Raw genomic sequence first — 18724 nt, forward strand, 5'->3', positions numbered from 1 at the left:
TATTTATTTATTTATTTATTTATTTATTTATTTATTTATTTATTTATTGTGGTATCTTGCTATGTAGACCTGGTTTTGAATTCCCAAACCTACTATATCTACCTTCCGAGTGCCGGAACACAAGTGTGTGTCACCTCTCCTAGATCAAGAGTATTTGCTCTTATTTGCTTTGGACACACACACACACACACACCCTACACACACACACCCTACACACACACCCTACACACACACACCAGAACATGGAAAAGTAAACCAAGATGGATACTGAAAACGACTTTTGAGACTCAGATGTGGCATCGAGAGCCAGCATTCCTGTCTTTGGTCTTATTAGGTTAGAATGACTGAAAGTTTCAAAGTGGTAGGCAGGACTTTGTTAAACGTGAGACTCTCTCCATGGCACGCACGCATCTCATGCGCCATTTGGAGTCACACAGAAAACAAGTCTTCAGGATGAAAATGGACTCTCTCTTTTAAAGAATCGATCAGTTTTGCTATTTGTCAATTACACATGCATATAATATATTCTGATTCTCTCTCCACCCCTATTGTTCCCTCCTGTGTTAACATCCTGTCCCACCTCCCTTTCCCAGATTCATGGGGCCTTCTAGTTTTCAAACTTTTTCAACATCTAGGGATGATATTCTGTACTGGATCTGTGTCTGTTGACTGAATCTTTTCTCTTGTCCTCTGGGTAGATCAACTGCAATGGTTTCACTCTCAGTGACCAGAGAGGGCTACAGGCAGTGGGTGTGGGCATCTTCCCCAACCTGGGCCTGGTGAACCATGACTGCTGGCCAAACTGCACTGTCATATTCAACAATGGAAAGTGAGTGCCTCTTTCTCAGAACTTGTGCAATGGGGATTGGACAGTTTTCCACTTGATTTCAACCAAAGTCAAACTTATAAACTTGAATTTCCGTGGACTGCCAATGTTTAGTAACTGAAGAGTTTTACTCCAGACTGAGAGGAGAGGAAGGAACTGAGGTGGATGTTGAAGATTTCTACCTGGTCCATTTCTGAATCTTTAAGTTTGCCTAGACGTATTAGATAAATCATTAACTACTGTTCTAAAACTTGAACTCTGGATTACTTACCTAGAGCCAAAGCATCAAAAAAAGGACATGGCAGTAGCCTATGCTAGCTAAGGTTCTATAAGAAGATAGAAAGCACATTCAAAGGAGTATAGTCAAACAGAATTTAATGAAAGGACGATTTACAGGTGTGTGGGCAGGATGTGGGAAGGATCAGGTGAGGGCTGGTGAGGTGTCCAGGGCTGAGCACACAAATCGTTCCTAGACTTGGCAGGCCAAGCAGGGAAAGAAAGCCCTTGCTGCAGTTAGTGGCCATCTGGGGCATGATAAAGCTCCTTCCACTGAGCTGTGCCATACAACTGCACCTGCACAGAAGTTAGCCGCTGCTGGAATCATGGGCTAACAACTTCAACCTTGTTCACTTCTGCTCAGCCAACCTCACCCAGAGGCCAAAGAGCAAAGGAACCTAGGTGACGCAGTCCTCAGGCTTCAGCCCTTTGCCCCCAGGAAGGCACAGATCAAAGACACATGGGCAAACACTTGGATCGTGGGAGTGGGGCACAAAAGGAATGGCATCAGTAAACAGCCTGGAGCCTGATAGTGTGAGGGTCGGCCTGGGGAGATCTGGGGGGAAAGAAGCCTGAACAATACTCAGTGTCTTTACTCATAAAGATGGTCTCTCATGACAGATGAAAGCCGACTTTGAGCCATTAACCATCAGCTTTCTCCTTAAAACTTCCTTGAAGCCAGAGACAGTGGTTTCTGGGTCTCAGCTGAGAGCTGGGTTGAAGTGGCAACATAGCCAAGACTATGAGTCCTTATTTCCTTTCTGTTTCTCACCCCAGCATCTAAAGCAGTTGAGAAAGATGACAAAAATCAGGAAAGCTTATTCTGAACTCTTAGAATAATATTTTCTAGCACGTTGTATTCCTGTGTAAGCCTCTAGGGACGATTGACCTAGACCTCATGGAATCTTTTTAGAGTATGTGTTACCCAGGTTTAGCCTGGTTGACTGAGTTTAGCCATGCACAACTTCTAGATGGCCCGTCTGTGAATGCTGGTGACCCAAGGCCCCTGTTGTGACTGCATAATGGTTAGTGAACCTAGGACTCATGCTTCAGGGCAACTCTGGTGTCTGCTGTAGCTTCTTTGTATTTACTAATTGTGAGTGGTCATGTGTTCCCTGGATCTGTTGGCTTTTGTGCAAGAGAGGAGGTCATTCCAGTCACTGCCTATCTGCCTACTGCACTGGAAATAACCCTGGACATGGTATTAATGGCCCAATTTTAACCACAACAATAAGTAAGCTCTATATGTGCAATTCAGAACTCTTTCCAAGACAGTCATCCAAAGAGGCCATGTTTATTTATGCATCCTACTTGTCACAGGGACAGTTAAATCATCCCTACATTTCTCAGCACTCTCTTCTCAATTGCCTTGGCTTGCAACAATCTCACTGTCGTATGCTAAGTGGACACTGAGGACCTGGGAAAGGAAGCCCGTTGTTCAGCGGTGAATCCCTCTGTGACTCCATTTTGTAACCCTGTTTCAGTGTACTTTCGCTGTTCCAGGCAGCCTCCTGGCAGGGGAGCTCAGCTAGAAAGGATGAGGTTGGTTGTGACTGTCAATGCCCTGATCGCGTGAGCCCAGAATGCTGTGCTCTCTTCGGGCTGCAGTGGTATTGATTTCTTTGTGGGTGTCTGTTTTGTCTTTCAGTCATGAGGCAGTGAAATCCATGTTTCACACGCAGATGAGGTGGGTCAGTCTTCTCACACATCCATGTTTGTCTGACCCATCTCCCTCCTTGCCTGGCTTCCTGGGAACAGCCTTCCCTGACTCCTTGGCTGCTGCCATGTGTCATGCCCTGCACTGCTTCACCGAATGGCAACTTTTCCTGTCCTTGAGTCCACGACTTCCTCCTTGCCAGCCCACCTTTCACTTGCCTTGGTTTTATTCTGTTTGCTGTCTTCTCTCCCTCTCACTCCTTACTTCTCTACTTTTACCTCAAGGTGTGAACCTTCCAGTCATTTCAGCCCAAAAGCACACTGTCTCCTTAAACTCCGCTTGCCATGAAATAAGAATGCTTATGACTAACCCACCAAAGAACTTGTCTGTAGACCCAGCTTCTCACCCAAGCTAACAGCACCCACAGCTGTGATAGTTTTGGTAAATATGTATTCATTGTGGACTTTTTACCAATTAAAACTATGAACATGTGGCTTTGGTAGCATTTTACTTTAAACTTTTTGTTTTTAAGGAAACAGGAGATACTTATTTTGGAGCCATTTTGAGTGATCATGGCCCAGGAACATAGATTTAGTTTGCCCTAAATTCCATGTTCCAACATGGTAGCAGTTTTATGAAGGTTTTTATTTTATTTTTTATATTATTTCACAGAACAAAGAAAGTCATAAATCAAGGCAAGTTTAATATACATTGATAGGTACATCAGAGAGGCAGGTACAACACGATTGGCGAGAAGCTTTTCAGTAGGTTCAAGATGTCATCATTAGCTTTTCCATTGGTAAAAACTAATAGTATGCTAAGTTAATTGATTCTAGTTAGTTCTGACCTAGAAGCAGGCAAGGGATGGCTGGTTTGGAGGGCTAGAGCTAGCCTATGATACGGTAACTGGCCTCTGGAACGGCAACATTCAAACCTCCCTACAGACTGAAATGCTAACCAGTCAGTCAATCTCTGCAGACACAGTATTTTTTCAGGAGTTTTTGTTCACAGCTCCCCTTTCTGGCCAAGCATCATGTTTTGTACATGTGTGGGCAGCACATGTTTTATTAAATATTATCAGGTCCCTCATAGCTAGGAAGGGTCATTCCTAGGATCTGATATAAATGAGGCTGAGTAGTGGGCAGGACAGGAGTCTTCAGGACAGAGGGGTAGCTGGTAAAGGCCACTAAGAAAGAAACTTCTGAAGGTAATATATGAACAAAAATTTAATTTCTACAATAACCAAAATTTACATATTTTAAAGAGACTGACTATATTGTTCCCCCTGTGTTTACAGTTATCTTTATTCTATGAAGTGGGACTTTCAAATGAGTCACTGTAGTATTATTTTATTTTTTATTAGTAAAAAAATAAATATTGTTTAATTGATTTTTAATCCTGGTTATTTGTACTATAGGACATTTTAGATATTAATTAAATCAATAAACATCAGTGCTTAAGGTATAAACCATCATGAATGTTGTTGTTATTAGGAACTGATGTCCTTAGTATAATTCAGATAAGAAGAGTTAACCCAAATTTTTGGATTTCTCTAGCTAGAGTAAATGGAGTGAAAATTTAATTTAAAAACTAAATATTTTATTTTGCCCAAATTATACTGAACAATAAGAAAATATATTTATATTTATAATATAAATGCATTTATAAAAACAGTCAAAATACTTTAATCTTTCAGATATTAATTATTAATAAGGTAGGATTTAGAGTAAGCAAATAGTCATAACAAAACATGATCAAATGAAAGAACATAGTATTTTAACTTTATTGAATCTAAAATTAGTATTATTTTATTAGTTAGAAATATACCACATAAAATAATGGATTTCATAAGCAATTTCTAACATCTAGTTACACAATGAATAAGAAACATAAAAAGTTAGAGAAATGTTTAGTAACTTGGAATACTCACTCGTCAGTGAGTGGCCTTGGAAGTGGGTATCCTACAGCATCTTGAAGTCCTCATTAGTGCGCTCTCAGATGATGTCTCCTAGGAGTGAGTTAGAAGTTCCTGGATATAGTCCTGACCTTTAAATTGGAATTGAGTCTTTGATGTGATGTCTTCTTTTCTTTCAGTTGATAGAATCATTTGAGGTTTTCTTTATTTGGAGACTCTATATCTAATTTTGATTTTTAATTATTAAAGTTAACTTTTTATATGCATTAAAGTTAACAATATTATGCATTATTTGTTTATCTGCTAGGTAAATTTTATTAACCTGGTCCCACTGTCATTCCTCAATGACAGAGTCCTAATGGGGAGGACCAGAAGATGGGGTGATAAAGAAGACAGGAAGCTGGGGTCAGGTGGTCTTGCATAAGCTATGTTTTATGCCAAGAAGGTTTACTGAGAAGTACATAATCTTACATACAACTTGTTGGAGAAAAATAGGACAGAGTCAGCAGAAAGCTAATTGTATGACACATTATACAGTTGGACAAAGTCAGCAGGAAGCTAATCAAGCAATATTGCACTAGGGGAACACAAGGTATCTCAAGGGCATCACAGACCCAGCACACAGCAGCCTTGAGACTGATAACTCCAGTCTCTTCAGGAAGAAAAGTCAGTTCCAGTTCAGAGGGACAGAAACCTTCACTCTTTTGAGGCTCTGGTTCCAGCCCTGGACTGCACCTCGCTAGGCCAGCCCTCAGTAAGGACACAGAACTAGGTTCTCTTGTCCTTTCATCAGAGCCTCTGATAAAGCCTTGGGTTGCCTGGCTTTCAACATTGTGTAAACCAATTTAAATATTTGTCCATCAAAATATGTTTCACAATCACTCTGTAAGTTAGGAATATTCTAAATAAACATAACTCTCCAAACAGATTTTACACACACACACACACACACACACACACACACACACACACACTAAAAGCTATGATTCAAAAGCAAAGGCTCTGTCCAGTGAGAAAACATATTAAATCATAGATATTAAATGTCTGTGTAGCAAAAGGATACTAAGAACAAATCAAACTTAAAGAGAATATTGTAGAAAATCAAGCATTAATTTCATCTCAGGGTACTGAATTAGTTTAAAAACTTTTAAATAAGTTTTTATATTTTTTTAACTCAATTACAACTATATTCATTTTAAGACAACCTTCTACAACATACGTTATTATTATTACAACATTTAGAAAACAATTTTAATGAGGTAATTTTAAATGAAAGCTCAGGAGGTTATGTGTAAAACATGATATCTTAGATCTCTCACAGTTATAAACTGTGAAAGGTATAGTACATTATATATACTAAACATTATATATATACTATAAGGTATAGTACATTATAGTATAGGTAAAATACATTCACTGTTTTCTTAACCAAATTTAATTACTTGTTAAAAATTCAAGTTATTTTAACATGTAACCTGAAATAGATTTTGTTGTTAGGAAAAGCATTTACTTTTTATTTGTGGTTATGAGGCATCAAATATAGGATAAGGTGTCCAGGGCAGGATGAAGTTTGGCATTTATAACTTTATTATTATTTTGTTAACTAAAAATCATAGATGCATAATCTTTAGGTCTATCATTAGAATGTACTATAGTAAGGTGATCTGTAAACTCTAGGATGTCTGTGTAAACCTTAAAGTAGGTTTTAAAAATAACAATAACTTTTTAGGTTTTTTTCTTATGTAGGTTTGGCTATAGTAAGGATCTCGAAAAACTTGTTTATGCATTTGCTTTTAAAGAGGCAGCATGGCCAAAAATATCCTTAAAATCCTTAAAATATGTGTGTGTGTAGACAACAAATACTTACATAGAAACAAAACATATCTAAAAGCATAGACATGCTGGGGGGTGGTGGTGCACGCCTTTAATCCCAGAACAGAGGCAGAGGCAGGCGGATTTCTGAGTTCGAGGCCAGCCTGGTCTACAGAGTGAGTTCCAGGACAGCCAGGACTACACAGAGAAACCCTGTCTTGAAAAACCCAAAATAAGTTATTCTCTTACTCTTGGGAATAAAGAGTTTAGTTTAGTATCTCCAGAGAAGACACTTGTCTCCTAGAAGAAATGTACCCTGCAGTAGGTAATCATCTAAGTTAATTTGTATTTTCAAGCGATAGGAACCATGTAGAAGAACAAGAATTGGGGTGAAGATCAAAGAGGGAACTTCTTTACTAGAATTTTTATGTGGCCTTGTCCTTCAAAAACAGGTTTAAAAGAGTTATTCATTTATTATTTTTATGTGTCCAGATGCTTAGCATGCATGTATGTCTATACACCATGTGCATGCAGTACCCACAGCAGCCAGAAGAGAGCATTAGATCTCCTTGGACTGGAGTTGTGAACCAGTTGTGGGCACTGAGAGGTGAACCCAGGTCCCATAGAAAAGCAGCCAGTGCTCTTAACTCCTGGGGCATGTCTCCAGCCAGATTTAAATTTAATAAAATTTAAAACTCATGTTAGTTTGGGGCAATTTACCATCTCTATTTGTTTTATCTATGTGGTCACATTGATTAAATACTTTTTGTCTTTTTTCATTATTCTGTTTCTTAAAGTTTTAGTTTGACTATGAGCCAAAATGAAGGTCAACCAAGTTAACAACTCTAGTTTACATGAGCATTTGCTTATAAGCCAATTTGACATTAAGCACATTATATAAAAAATAAACAAAACATAACCATGTGTAGACAGATAGTCCATATAAGTAATTATACATAAGATGTATTTTAATAAACCAAGATTCTAAACATTACTGTTTGTTGGGATTATATTTTCTATAACCCTTATTACAAAAAGGAACAGCATAGAGATCTTTAGAAGACATATATTTGTGAAGATATGTATTTATTAATTTGTATACAGTCCAACTGTAATAAAAACTTTCATTTAACAGTTCTTTGAAACTATTTTGAAGAAACCATATGAATTTTATATTACTCATTATATGAATGAGATAAAAAGTATATATTTAGAATTTGTTTTGGAGGGAAATCTTTATCAAAATCTATGTATATATCAATAAATGTTTATGAAACATTCAACATTCCCGCAGATGCCATTTTAACAGGTTGTAAGATGTTTAGAATACTTACATTTATAAAATAGCATATATTTATCAGACCTTAATGTAGGATCACAACATTTCAATTTAATCTGCACATGCACTTCAGTTGGGCATGCCAAAAAATAATTTTAGCACATAACAAAAATTAATTTTAAAAAAGGAGTAAAGTTTACACAATTTGTTACAATTTTTTTGACACAGAAGCATATGAAGACAACAAAAATATACAAAACCAATTATCCTAGATAGACACAATTACATGAAAGTAGATGTTCCCAGTTTAGGGAAAAAAGGTCTCTCCGTTTCCTTAAGCTGTGTGGAAGACTTAGTAACAGAAAAGATGGAGTCATGTAGACTCAAGGTCTCTCCCCCTCTTTAAATAGCTGAGGGGATAGTGTGTGTGTGTGTGTGTGTGTGTGTGTTTGTGTGTGTGTTGTTTGTCTTTATGGTGTCCCAGGCTACTTTCTATTAGGTAACTTGTACCAAGTCAGGTCTGGCCACTCTTCCACAAGAACTCAATTAAAAGAGACAAAAGTGGAAAGATTTATTAATTCATGTCACATTGGGAAACTAGAGCGACGAGAACAAGGGAATGATTAAATCCTTCAGGCCCATCTTCAAGGTCCAGAAGATCAAGGTATCAAGTAGAAGGACAGGGATTTACGCACATCTGAACAGTCATGATGCATGCACATCACAGCAGTCATGGTCAAGGTGCAGTTACGCTCCCCACTGAGGCATCATTATCTGGGTTTCAGTCTCATCCTGTAAGTTGTTAGAAATATGTGAAATCTCTTTCCAGGAGACAAGTTCCCTCTCTGGCTCTTCCCTCTTCCCATAGAAACTTCCATATCCTTAGGGTCCATTTTTCTAACAGTCTGAGAGTTGGATTGAGAGATATGATTGTATCTAGAATATTTTATTTCTGCCATCTCAGTTACAAGGGGAAGTCAGGTTTTATGAAGGTGTCCCTCAGTAAAGCCATGTGTTACTACATCTGACCTGGGGCAGAATATGGATGGACCTAGGAAACATCTGTCTTTAGTGTTAGTAGCACTCAAACTATCAATCCCAAACATGAGAGGAGAAAGACAGCGACTCAAATCATTGCGGCTAAATTAATTAAAGCCAGCAAGTAATTAAAGCAAGCTTTAAAAAAAAAATTGTGTCCATGGGCTGCCTCCTGCTGAGATAGGGCTGGAGAGGCCAGCACTGGATGTGAGGAAGACAAGGCTTTTATAGCTCAGGGGTAGGGGACTTGCACATGAGGGCATCTGTCAGTCAAAATAGGCAGGGTCACAGGAACAGAACATAACAAGTTAAGTCCCCCCTGAAGCAAAGACTTGGTTGCAAGGCGGTCATAACAAGGTAGGTATAACAACAGGCAGTCATATCAAGGTAGTCATAGGTGGTCATGTAACCTTTTGAAACAAAGGTAGGGTTGCAGAATGGCTATAAACAGCTTTTTGAATCAAAGACGTGATTGCCATTCCTGGACAGGCAGGACAAAACTATTTGTAGTTAAGGTTACAGGAGGGGAAACCGGTTTAGTCACAAATAGGAATGAGCTTAGTTTGTCTTCACTATAAGATGACTTTTAAGCATAAGAAGGAGGCAGGCTGGTTCATCAGGAGTAATACCAGATTGTCTGTTCTCAATAGGGCCACGTCTATACCGTGGTGCAGGCGATTCCTCTGGGGAAAAGTGGATCATTTTCATGTTGTGGCATGGTAACTGTCAATTCAAAAACCACAGCTCTCCTTTTAAAAGGAATAAGACCATGGCCAGGAAACACAAATTTAGGTCATCCAAAATACCATATCCCCTGGGCTTTTCTTAATGATGACTACACAGGTCTTTTACTTTGTCTGGGCTTAATATCTGGGTTTCAAGTAGATTTAAAACAAAATGTTGTATTCCAAAATTTGAGCTTTGCAGCAAGGGCAGGGATGGTTGGTATATCTGTATCAGTGTGTACTGCTTGTGACTTTGGACAGCTCACCCCATGTCCCGGGCTGGGGTTCCAAACCTGTATTGCAAATGAAGGTCAAAGGCACATAACTTGGGCAGTAGGGCTGTAGGGCGGGAGAATCAGGATTCCCAATCATCCTTGGGTACAAATGAGTTTGAGACAGCCTGGGCTACATAAGACCTGTTTCAAATCAAACAAAACAAAAATAGCAAGATAAACAACATTGAAAAAAGCAACTCTTGGGACCTCCCTAGTTCTAAGTCTATATGGTTCTGGCTTTGTTCCTAATGTCTGCAACGAACACTGGGATGAGTTGCTTGCTTGTACTTTGCTTAGCTTCCCTACAGAACTGGAAACTTTTGGCGATGGAAGGGGTCTGGGTCTCTGGGTGAACCTGATTTAACCAAAGAAGCTGGTGAAGGAAGGAGCAGGGATAAGCTTTCAATTCTTGCCTCCTGCAGTGATTATTTTCATCACTGCTCATCTCTTAATCCCTGATTCTAAGTACAGACAGTTCCTAATTTACGGTGGTTTTACTTAACAGTGTTTATGTTTATAATAACAAACATGTAAGGATATAGCCATGACATTTCTCACCTTTAGGACAGTGATAAATGAACTATGAGAGACATTTGTCCCTTCACTATATAACAGGCTTCATGCTGACTCGTTTTGCCTACCTATTGAACGTGTTCTGAGCACATTTAAGGCAGGCAAAGTTAAGCCATGATGTTCAGTACGTTAGATGCTTATAGTGTTTTTAACGTACTATGACTGTGTTGGGACATACCCTGATATGTATTGAGAAGCATTTGTAGTGTAATATGGGGTGCGGATCTACGGATTCTCTCCTTCCCCACCCCTCACCTCTACTTCTCTTCTCTTTCCTTCTTTCCAGTCCTAGGAATTGAACCCAAGGCCTGAGGTGTCAGACAAGCAGTCTACCCCTGAGGTAGATCCCCAGCCCCCTTTCTATTTTTTATTATGAGACCATCACTAGTTTGTTTAGTTTTGCTTTGAGCTCTGTTGTCCAGGTAGGCCTTGAACTTACTGCTTTAGTCTTTGGAGTAGCTGAGATTATAGGCATGTTTTTATATTTAAGTGACATAAAGTTAATTCATTTTTGGAATCTTCCTTTTACCTCCCTCCCTGTGACCTATCCTTCTACCTTTCCTCCCCTCTTCCCCTTGTCATTTTTCTCCTCCTACTTTTCTTCTCTGCCCCAGCTCTTTTTTCTTCCTTTCTTTCTTTCTTTCTTTCTTTCTTTCTTTCTTTCTTTCTTTCTTTCTTTCTTTCTCTCTTTCTTTTTCTCTTTCTTGATATAGAAGATTACTGAATAATCCAGGCTGGCCCTGGACTTCCTATATAGCCCAGGCTGACCTCAAACTCATAATCCTCAAGAGTGTTTGCTTACAGCATGTGCCACCACACTCACTTTGGTTTTGATTTCCCCCCACTATTTAAATAATCCAGTCTTACATGGATAGACGAGTTTCTGAAAATACCAACCAATCTGCCACTGAATCACACTGCATCATGGTATGTCACTGTGGTGGCCATCTCTGTAAAGGGTTACCGGGGAATACATAGTCCCAAAATATGCCCAGAACATAGAATATGGAGGTTGGAGATGTAGCTCAGCAGAGGAATGATTCCAATTTGCCTTCCTATTGCACCAGGGCACTAGTCATCCACTGCCCTCACAGCCCAGGAGTGGCTCGCATAGGACATTTTAGAACATTAGTGGAGCCATATAAATAAGGCCCTTCCTATCACAGACCCAGGAGGCAGCTGAAAGCCATGAGCTGCCAGTCTGAAGGGTACAAAGGATACCTAAATTCTAATCTCAGCTCTGCCTCCCACTGGGATAGAGGGAAATGACTTATTTCCCTAATGAGGGCAGCCTTCTCTGTGAAATAAGGGTGCTCTACAGATTGGAAACACCAGGCTTCTCAGAGAGTAGTGAGCAGGATCACGTGTGTTCACTCGCCCCCCCCCCCCATTTGTCTTTGTCACTTCAGCCACACCCTTTGGAGAAAACTGGGAAGCGTCCCTGGAATGCCAGAGCTCCAGCTGCCTGGCACCACCGGGATTAACATTTTAAACTGTGCTCTAGCCAGAGAACAGATGGTCTGCAGAGGCAGCAGACTGCATCTTCAGAAACAGCTACCTTCCATGTCACCTCTACCGGCAGATTATAGTGTGGGGGTGAGGGACACAGAAGGTCAGCCGTCCTGGAGCAGATGATAGTGTGGGGGTGAGGGACACAGAAGGTCAGCCATCCTGGAGCTCAGTCAGCCACGCCTCTGAGACTTGCAGTTTCTGTGCTGTAATTCCTAGCACTCTTACCTCATTCTGTGGATGTCTGGGCCAAGGCACTTCATGAAATACTTGGTCTAGTTAGTGTGCCAGTATTACTGACCTTGTGCCACTCAGTGGGCATCTGGGCTGTGTATGTTTGTGTGTGTACCCGCATGCATGCGTGCGTGCGTGCGTGCGTGCGTGTGTTGGTAATAGTTACCACAGAACAAACCAGTGTTGAGTTATCAGTAACATGTACATGCAGATTTCTTTCTACAGTATGGAGTTTAATTGTATCTTATAAGACAGAATATGAAAAGTGCCCCTGTTCTTCCTTCCTGCCCCTTTCAAGGGGAACGAAGGAGCGAGAGGAGGGGAGCATTCGGTCTTTCCAAGGCACCATTCGGTTGCGCTTATACACATTCATTCTCCCCTTCCCTGACATCGGTGCTGGGAGCTGAGCCGGGGCTCCATGCGTGCTTAGCAAGCAGTCTTCTACGGAGCCACACTCCCAGCCCGACCCCAATGTCCTCCACATCCACAAGGCTTTGGAACCTTAAGTAGTCAGCCCAGATAGTGGGGCCTGCATATCCCCGCCACTCAGCATTTACTTCTTTATCTTCAAAGAAGAGCAAAAGGGGGGTGCCTGTGGACCTTTCTGGGGTGCTGGGATCTTGCTTTTCACATGGCTCTTGACAATCGTTCTAGGAGTGATGACCAAGGATTTCTGCCCCAGTCTGCTGCTTTCTGCCACTTACTACCTGGGCAGTGAAACTCCAGGCTCCCGGGGCTACAGGCATGCAACTGAGGACTGAGCTTGTATCATAGGCCTTGCCACTTCTTCTCCTCCTTCTCCCTCTCCTCCTTCTTACCCCCTCCTCCTTCCTCTCTTCCTCATCCTGCTCTTCCTTCTCCCCTTCCTCCTCCCTTTTCTTCTTCCCTCCCCACCCCCTCCTGCAGTCTGACTGGTGGAGAGGCATGGTTGAGAGGTGCATGTCTAAGAGACACTGTGATAGTGTAGCTGGGTAGCTGTCAGCGGCTTTTTTCACTTCTGTATTATTATATAGTAAGGTGGGTAGTTTTCTGAGTAACTAAGGGCCTTGCCTAGATTGAGAGGAAATAAAAAAATAAAAATACTGTTGCTAACGAACAGTTAGCACCATCTTCCAACAAACAGGAAAGTGAATCAGACTAACAGCCCCTGTCTTTTTATATCCAGATGCTTTTGGTGGTCTCCAGTGAGCATACGTTCTCTACATAACATAGGCCTGAGCCATTGCACCTAAGCATAGAGTACAAGGGAGCTTGAAAGGTCTAGCACAGAATGGGCCAAGATGGCGGCAGCTTCACATATACGTTACAGAGGATGTGGTCTTCAAACTAAGGAAATGATTTTTGGATCTTTTCTTGCTTTCTCTTCATTATTATTCCCATCCTGTGACCGCTGATCAGTAGCTGAGTATATGAAACTGTGGGCATAGAATCTCTATAGAGCTTTAAGACCAGCCCGGTCCTTTCTGGGGTTTCTATCTGAACCACTTCCAGAGATGCTGACTGAGTGGAGCAGACGTGATGCTGGATGAGAATGAAAGCTCTGCTGTAGGTTGTGACCTTTCTGGAGGGAATGGGCATTTTCTCAGAGCCTTAGTGGAGGCTGTTGTCACTGATGCTGGGCTGCTGGAAGCCCTGGAGAATGCTGATCAGCCCAGGGTTCTGTTGACTCTCTCTTGTCTTGCTTCAGGATTGAGCTCCGGGCCCTGGGCAAGATCTCAGAAGGTGAGGAGCTGACGGTGTCTTACATAGACTTCCTGCACCTCAGCGAAGAGCGCAGGCAGCAGCTGAAGAAGCAGTACTACTTTGACTGCTCCTGTGAGCACTGCCAGAAGGGACTGAAGGATGACCTCTTCCTGGCAGTGAAGGAAGACCCCAAGGTACTCACAACCCTGCTTCAGGGTCTGAGGCTACCTTCCCAGGAGCTGGGCAGCCCCACGGTTTACAGCCTTGAGGGATGGTGTGGGATAGAGATAAGAGCAAGGCAGGCAGGTCACAGCTGACATTGGGGGACACCTGAAGAAGCCATCTTCCCTGTGAAAGGATAACAATGGCTTGACTACATGGTTATTATGAACATTGGACAAGGTGATCTGCATAAGAGGCCTGGCACAAGGCACTCAGCAGGATTCAGTTCCCCACTCAGAGCCTGTACAGGTTAAATAATGTGGAGAACATCAGACCAAAATCCAACAGGCAAAGAAGGATTGCTATGGTTTTCCTTGTTGTGCAGAGATGGGTACTATGGAGATGGGACAGGTTTGCCAAGGGGATGCCAAGAGCTCAGCTGAGCTGGGAGAGAGTTGAGCTATTCGGGGACAGAATAGCCAGTTAAAGCCACACATCAAAAATGGGAGTGAAATATTTAGACACTTACATAGCAGTATAAACAAGAAGCAGAAACCAGACAAGATACAAATTCCTGCTCATCCATTTCCTCCCTTGGAGTGCACAGGGGTGGAGGGTGGGCTAGTACAGGTGTGGGGGCACTATTCTCACTGTTGGGAGAACTTGGTCAAAAGGCTCAGGCCATTTTCTGTATCTGTGATTAGAGGAAATATTCTGTCATTCTGTCAAGGGGGAAAAGCTCAGGGTACAAAATAATTGACTATCATGTCATCGTGGTAAAAATATCTTCAAGGCTTCCTCTCTTCCCCAGTAAGGAGGTCTCAGTAGATGTATGCAAGAAGATTACTAAATACTTCTCTATAACTGCTACTCCACTATCGTCTGTGAGTACACGTACATGCAATTCTAAACCCCCCTCTGAATCCTGCGTATAAGAGGAAATGTGTTCCTAGTTAGAGCAGAGGTGCTAGGTGAATTCCAGGGTTCCGGTCATATGATCTGTCTCATGGCTCCATTACCTACTGATGCACGTGCTCATTGATGTTGAGAAAACACCCTCCACACCCCAGTGTCCCTCCCCTCATCCATGGGCTGCTCTACGTAATTTTCTGGCCAGCAACTTATTTGTATTCTTATTATATCATATAAACATTTTCACCAAGAAGTTCTACTTCTAAGAATCTACCCAGAAGAGACGACACTCACATGTTTGCTATAAGATACACAGCTAAAGATAGACTGCAGTGGTGCTTTTCAAAATAATAAAATAGTGAGAAGAGGAAAAAAACCCTCAAATCAACACACAGGGAAATACTTAAACAGAAAACAACACCTAAACCATTCATATGCACGAAACAGGCGTCTGTATGCAGCTCTGCAGTGAGATCTGTTCCTCAGATCCCCCTTTTTAAAAATGAGGTCACCAGTCATGTGGGGTTAGAGATAAACCCTACTTCATTCACCATGTCTCATCTTAGGTAATTGTATCTGCAAGGAAGCTACTTGCAAGCTGGGCTGCAGTCTGAGCTCTTTGGGCTTAGGACTTCAACATATATATGATTTTGAGAGGGTGGCATTCAACTCATAACACCATGTCTTTTTACTGTGTTATGAAACTTAAGAGCCGTGTGCACGCATTTTGGCATGCAAGCATAGTCAGTATCCTTGCAGAAAGAAATAGAAGGAAGTTGTGACCAGTTGGTCAATGAAGCATGGGGTAGAGACATTTAGTTGATCCTCCTATGCAGGAGATAAAATAGTTTGGGCTAAGGATTATGGGGGTTTTTTGTTTTTGTTTGTTTGTTTGTTTTTTGGTAAGTAGACAAGATCCTTTTTCCCCCTTTCAAAATCCTACAACATAGAGTAGTTTAAGTCTGCATAAATATTTGTGTGTGTTTGCACAGTTCGGAAGGTGATGGTGGTCTTAGGTCCTCCTCCATCACTGGAGATAAACTGCTAGTGGTGATAACACGCCGATGTCTCTCAGGTTGACACGTCTCTGAAAAAAGAATAATGTTTTCTGTTTGAACTTAACTAGATTCAAAGCAAAATATTTCTAGTATTTTTTTAGATACCAAGTAGGGCTTTCTATTTTAAAACATTTAAATTATATTTATTGGCTGGGTGTGGTGAGGCATGCCTGTAATTTCAGGGAGATAGAAGTAGGTTGATCTCTATGAGTTTGAGACCAGCTTGGTCTACAGCTTGTTCTGCATAGTGAGTTCCAGAACAGCCAGAGGTACATTATAGAGAGAGCCTATCTCAAAAACAAACAACCTTCAAAACAAAACAAAAACAAAAACCGCATTTGTGTGTGTGTGTATGTGTGTGTGCCCGTGAGGAGATCAGAGGACAATTTGTGGAAGTTGGTTCTCCTACCATGTGATTCTCAGGAATTAAATTCAGGTTGTCAGGTTTAGTGGTGAGTGCTTTTTTACCCACTGAGCCATCTTGCTGGCCTCTTAAGTTGGGTTCTTTATTAAAGTAAACATATGAACTCAAAATAAAAGTATCTCAACTTAAATATTTGGACAGGAAAGATTAAGTGCACCTTTATGGTTTTCTAATGAATTAATTTGAGCTACAGTCCTGCTGGTCTTAAACTAATGATTTAGCTCATCCTGGTTTCTAACTCCTCATTCTCCACATCAGCCTCCCTCTCAGGTGCTGGGACTGCAGGTGTATAGCCTGCTAGGTTATCACTTTTGTTTTCTTTCTTTTTAAGCCATTGTAATGTATTAAGGGGGGGCGGGGAAGGAAAAAAGAAAAAAAATGAGAAGGCCTGTTTTCAGTCCAGGTACAACCCTGAATGTTTGAACTTGGGCATGTTTCTTCCTTTGGTACCTCATTTCCCTTCTGTAAAATGGAAAGTTAGCAGAATTTAACAGTGTTTCCCTCAGCTTGAACTATGTACGGTGTCATCACAATGTATGAAGCAGTGTCTCACGAAGCCCAGGCTGTTCTGCATTTGCTATGTAGCTAAGGAGAACCTGAATCCTGATTTTCCCACTCAGCCTCCCAAGGCTAGTAACCACAGGACAGCCACCATGCCAAGCTCAGCTGTTTTCCTCCTTAAAACATTTTATGAGAGGCTAGTAGGCAGCCCCATGATCGATCAGACCAGAAGTTCTCCAACCACCCTTCATATATGCACAGTACCCTCTATGAAATGCAAACAGAAAGTTTAAAATGAGATAATAAAAACAGAACGTGTTACACTTTCCTCAGTTGTACCTCCGGATACTTTCTGTTTAGCCCAGTTGGGTTTTTCTTTGTCTCTTTCTAGCCTTCAAGGCTGCTTTTCCAAAGTCAAGAACAAACATTCTTCATACTCTGTCCTCTTTCCTCTCTGCCTCCTGCAAAGGGGCTGCTCACCTGCTGGCGTAGCCCCGCCCCTTGTGTAGCCCCTCCTCTCTCTTTGGACTTAAAGATATTTGGCACACCCCCTTCAAAAAATAATGCTGTCCTTGTGGGAACTGTTTTTGTAGCTATAGTGCTTCCTTACCTCATATACCAAAACCTAGTGTAATAGCTTTGGCTAGATCACTAGACTGCTAAGTCTATCTAATGTAGGAAGCCAGATGAGTCCAGTATTCAGAAAGAGCTGATAAAAATCTCTCACACTTTTCTTTTGATCAAGATAAATAACTAATGGCTACATGGTAAGACACATAGAAGGGTCTGAAGGATTGTGACCATAAGAATCCTCGTAGTAAGCGCCGGTGGCCACTGGAATACGATTCTTGTATCAGGTCCTCAGGCTTTACTCCTGTTCTGGGTAATAATTAGTAATTTTATTTTATTGGTTTCTTGAGACAGGATTTCTTGTAGCTGAGATTGATCTTGGACCCCTGATCCTCTTGCTCTCGACCTCCTAGGTTCAGGGGCTGGAGGCAAGCACCACCACAGCTGGCTTCTGTGTTTTAAAATCAGTGACTCAGATGAAGACATAAATACAAGGCTTGTCTGTGAACTATGTGCTTGACTTGAAGCAGAGCATTTTAGACAACAGGATCCAAGTCCAAAACTCCAGAGGCAACAGATGAGGGAGCCAATGGCTAGTTCTGCTCTCGGATCCAAAAACCCAGCAGTGAGCCAGACTGCCAATGACAAGGTGATACTGAGGTTCTAAGCCTTAGTCACCAGAGTGTAAAGAGGGGGCTGGACAGGTGGCTCAGTGGGTAAGAATGCTTGGTGCTCTTCCAGAAGACTTGTGTTTCATTCCTAGCATCTATGTTGGGCAGGAAGCTGACAACTTCCTGTGACTCCAACTCCCTGGAATCCAATGCCCTCTTCTGACCTACACACACACACACACACACACACACACACACACACACACACACACACGGAGAGAGACACACACCACATATACAGAGAGAAAGAGAGAGAGAGAGATAAATGGAAAAAAATGCCTACCTCAGGTTGCATAAGCCTATTCAAAAATTCATATTTAAAATGTACGAGCACATGTGTGTGTGTGTGTGTGTGTGTGTGTGTGTGGTTTAAATGGATTTATGCAATTTTGTGTGGTAATGCTCCCCCTCCAAAAAAACCAAAAACCAAAAAACAAAAAATAAAACTGTAGACTGTCTAACAAAAACTTCAGTGCTAGGTACAGGAAACCTCCCATTCAGTTGTTGACCAGGGATGTCTGAGAGACCCCAGAACAATCTAGGCTACTACCATTGCCCTTGGTTGCCTCCCAGCACTTGAAGGTAAGACCTTCTGCAGAGGACATCACACACCAGAGACAGGCC

The 18724-nt window shown here is 41.6% G+C and overlaps 1 protein-coding gene across 2 annotated transcripts in view; it reads left to right on the plus strand.

Annotated features, from left to right (window-relative positions):
- Positions 1 to 18724, plus strand: part of Smyd1 (SET and MYND domain containing 1) — a 48726-nt gene that overhangs the window by 24228 nt on the left and 5774 nt on the right. The window contains exons 4-6 of one of the 2 annotated variants that reach the window (XM_028762457.1): positions 699 to 829; positions 2751 to 2789; positions 13807 to 13996. In XM_028762457.1, coding sequence (XP_028618290.1) covers positions 699 to 829; positions 2751 to 2789; positions 13807 to 13996 — 360 coding nt within the window. The remainder of the gene's footprint in view (positions 1 to 698; positions 830 to 2750; positions 2790 to 13806; positions 13997 to 18724) is intronic. The other variant, XM_028762458.1, reaches the window with a different exon arrangement.

This window comes from Grammomys surdaster, unplaced genomic scaffold, assembly GCF_004785775.1.
Source record: "Grammomys surdaster isolate TR1022 unplaced genomic scaffold, NIH_TR_1.0 133, whole genome shotgun sequence".
NCBI lineage: Eukaryota > Metazoa > Chordata > Mammalia > Rodentia > Muridae > Grammomys > Grammomys surdaster.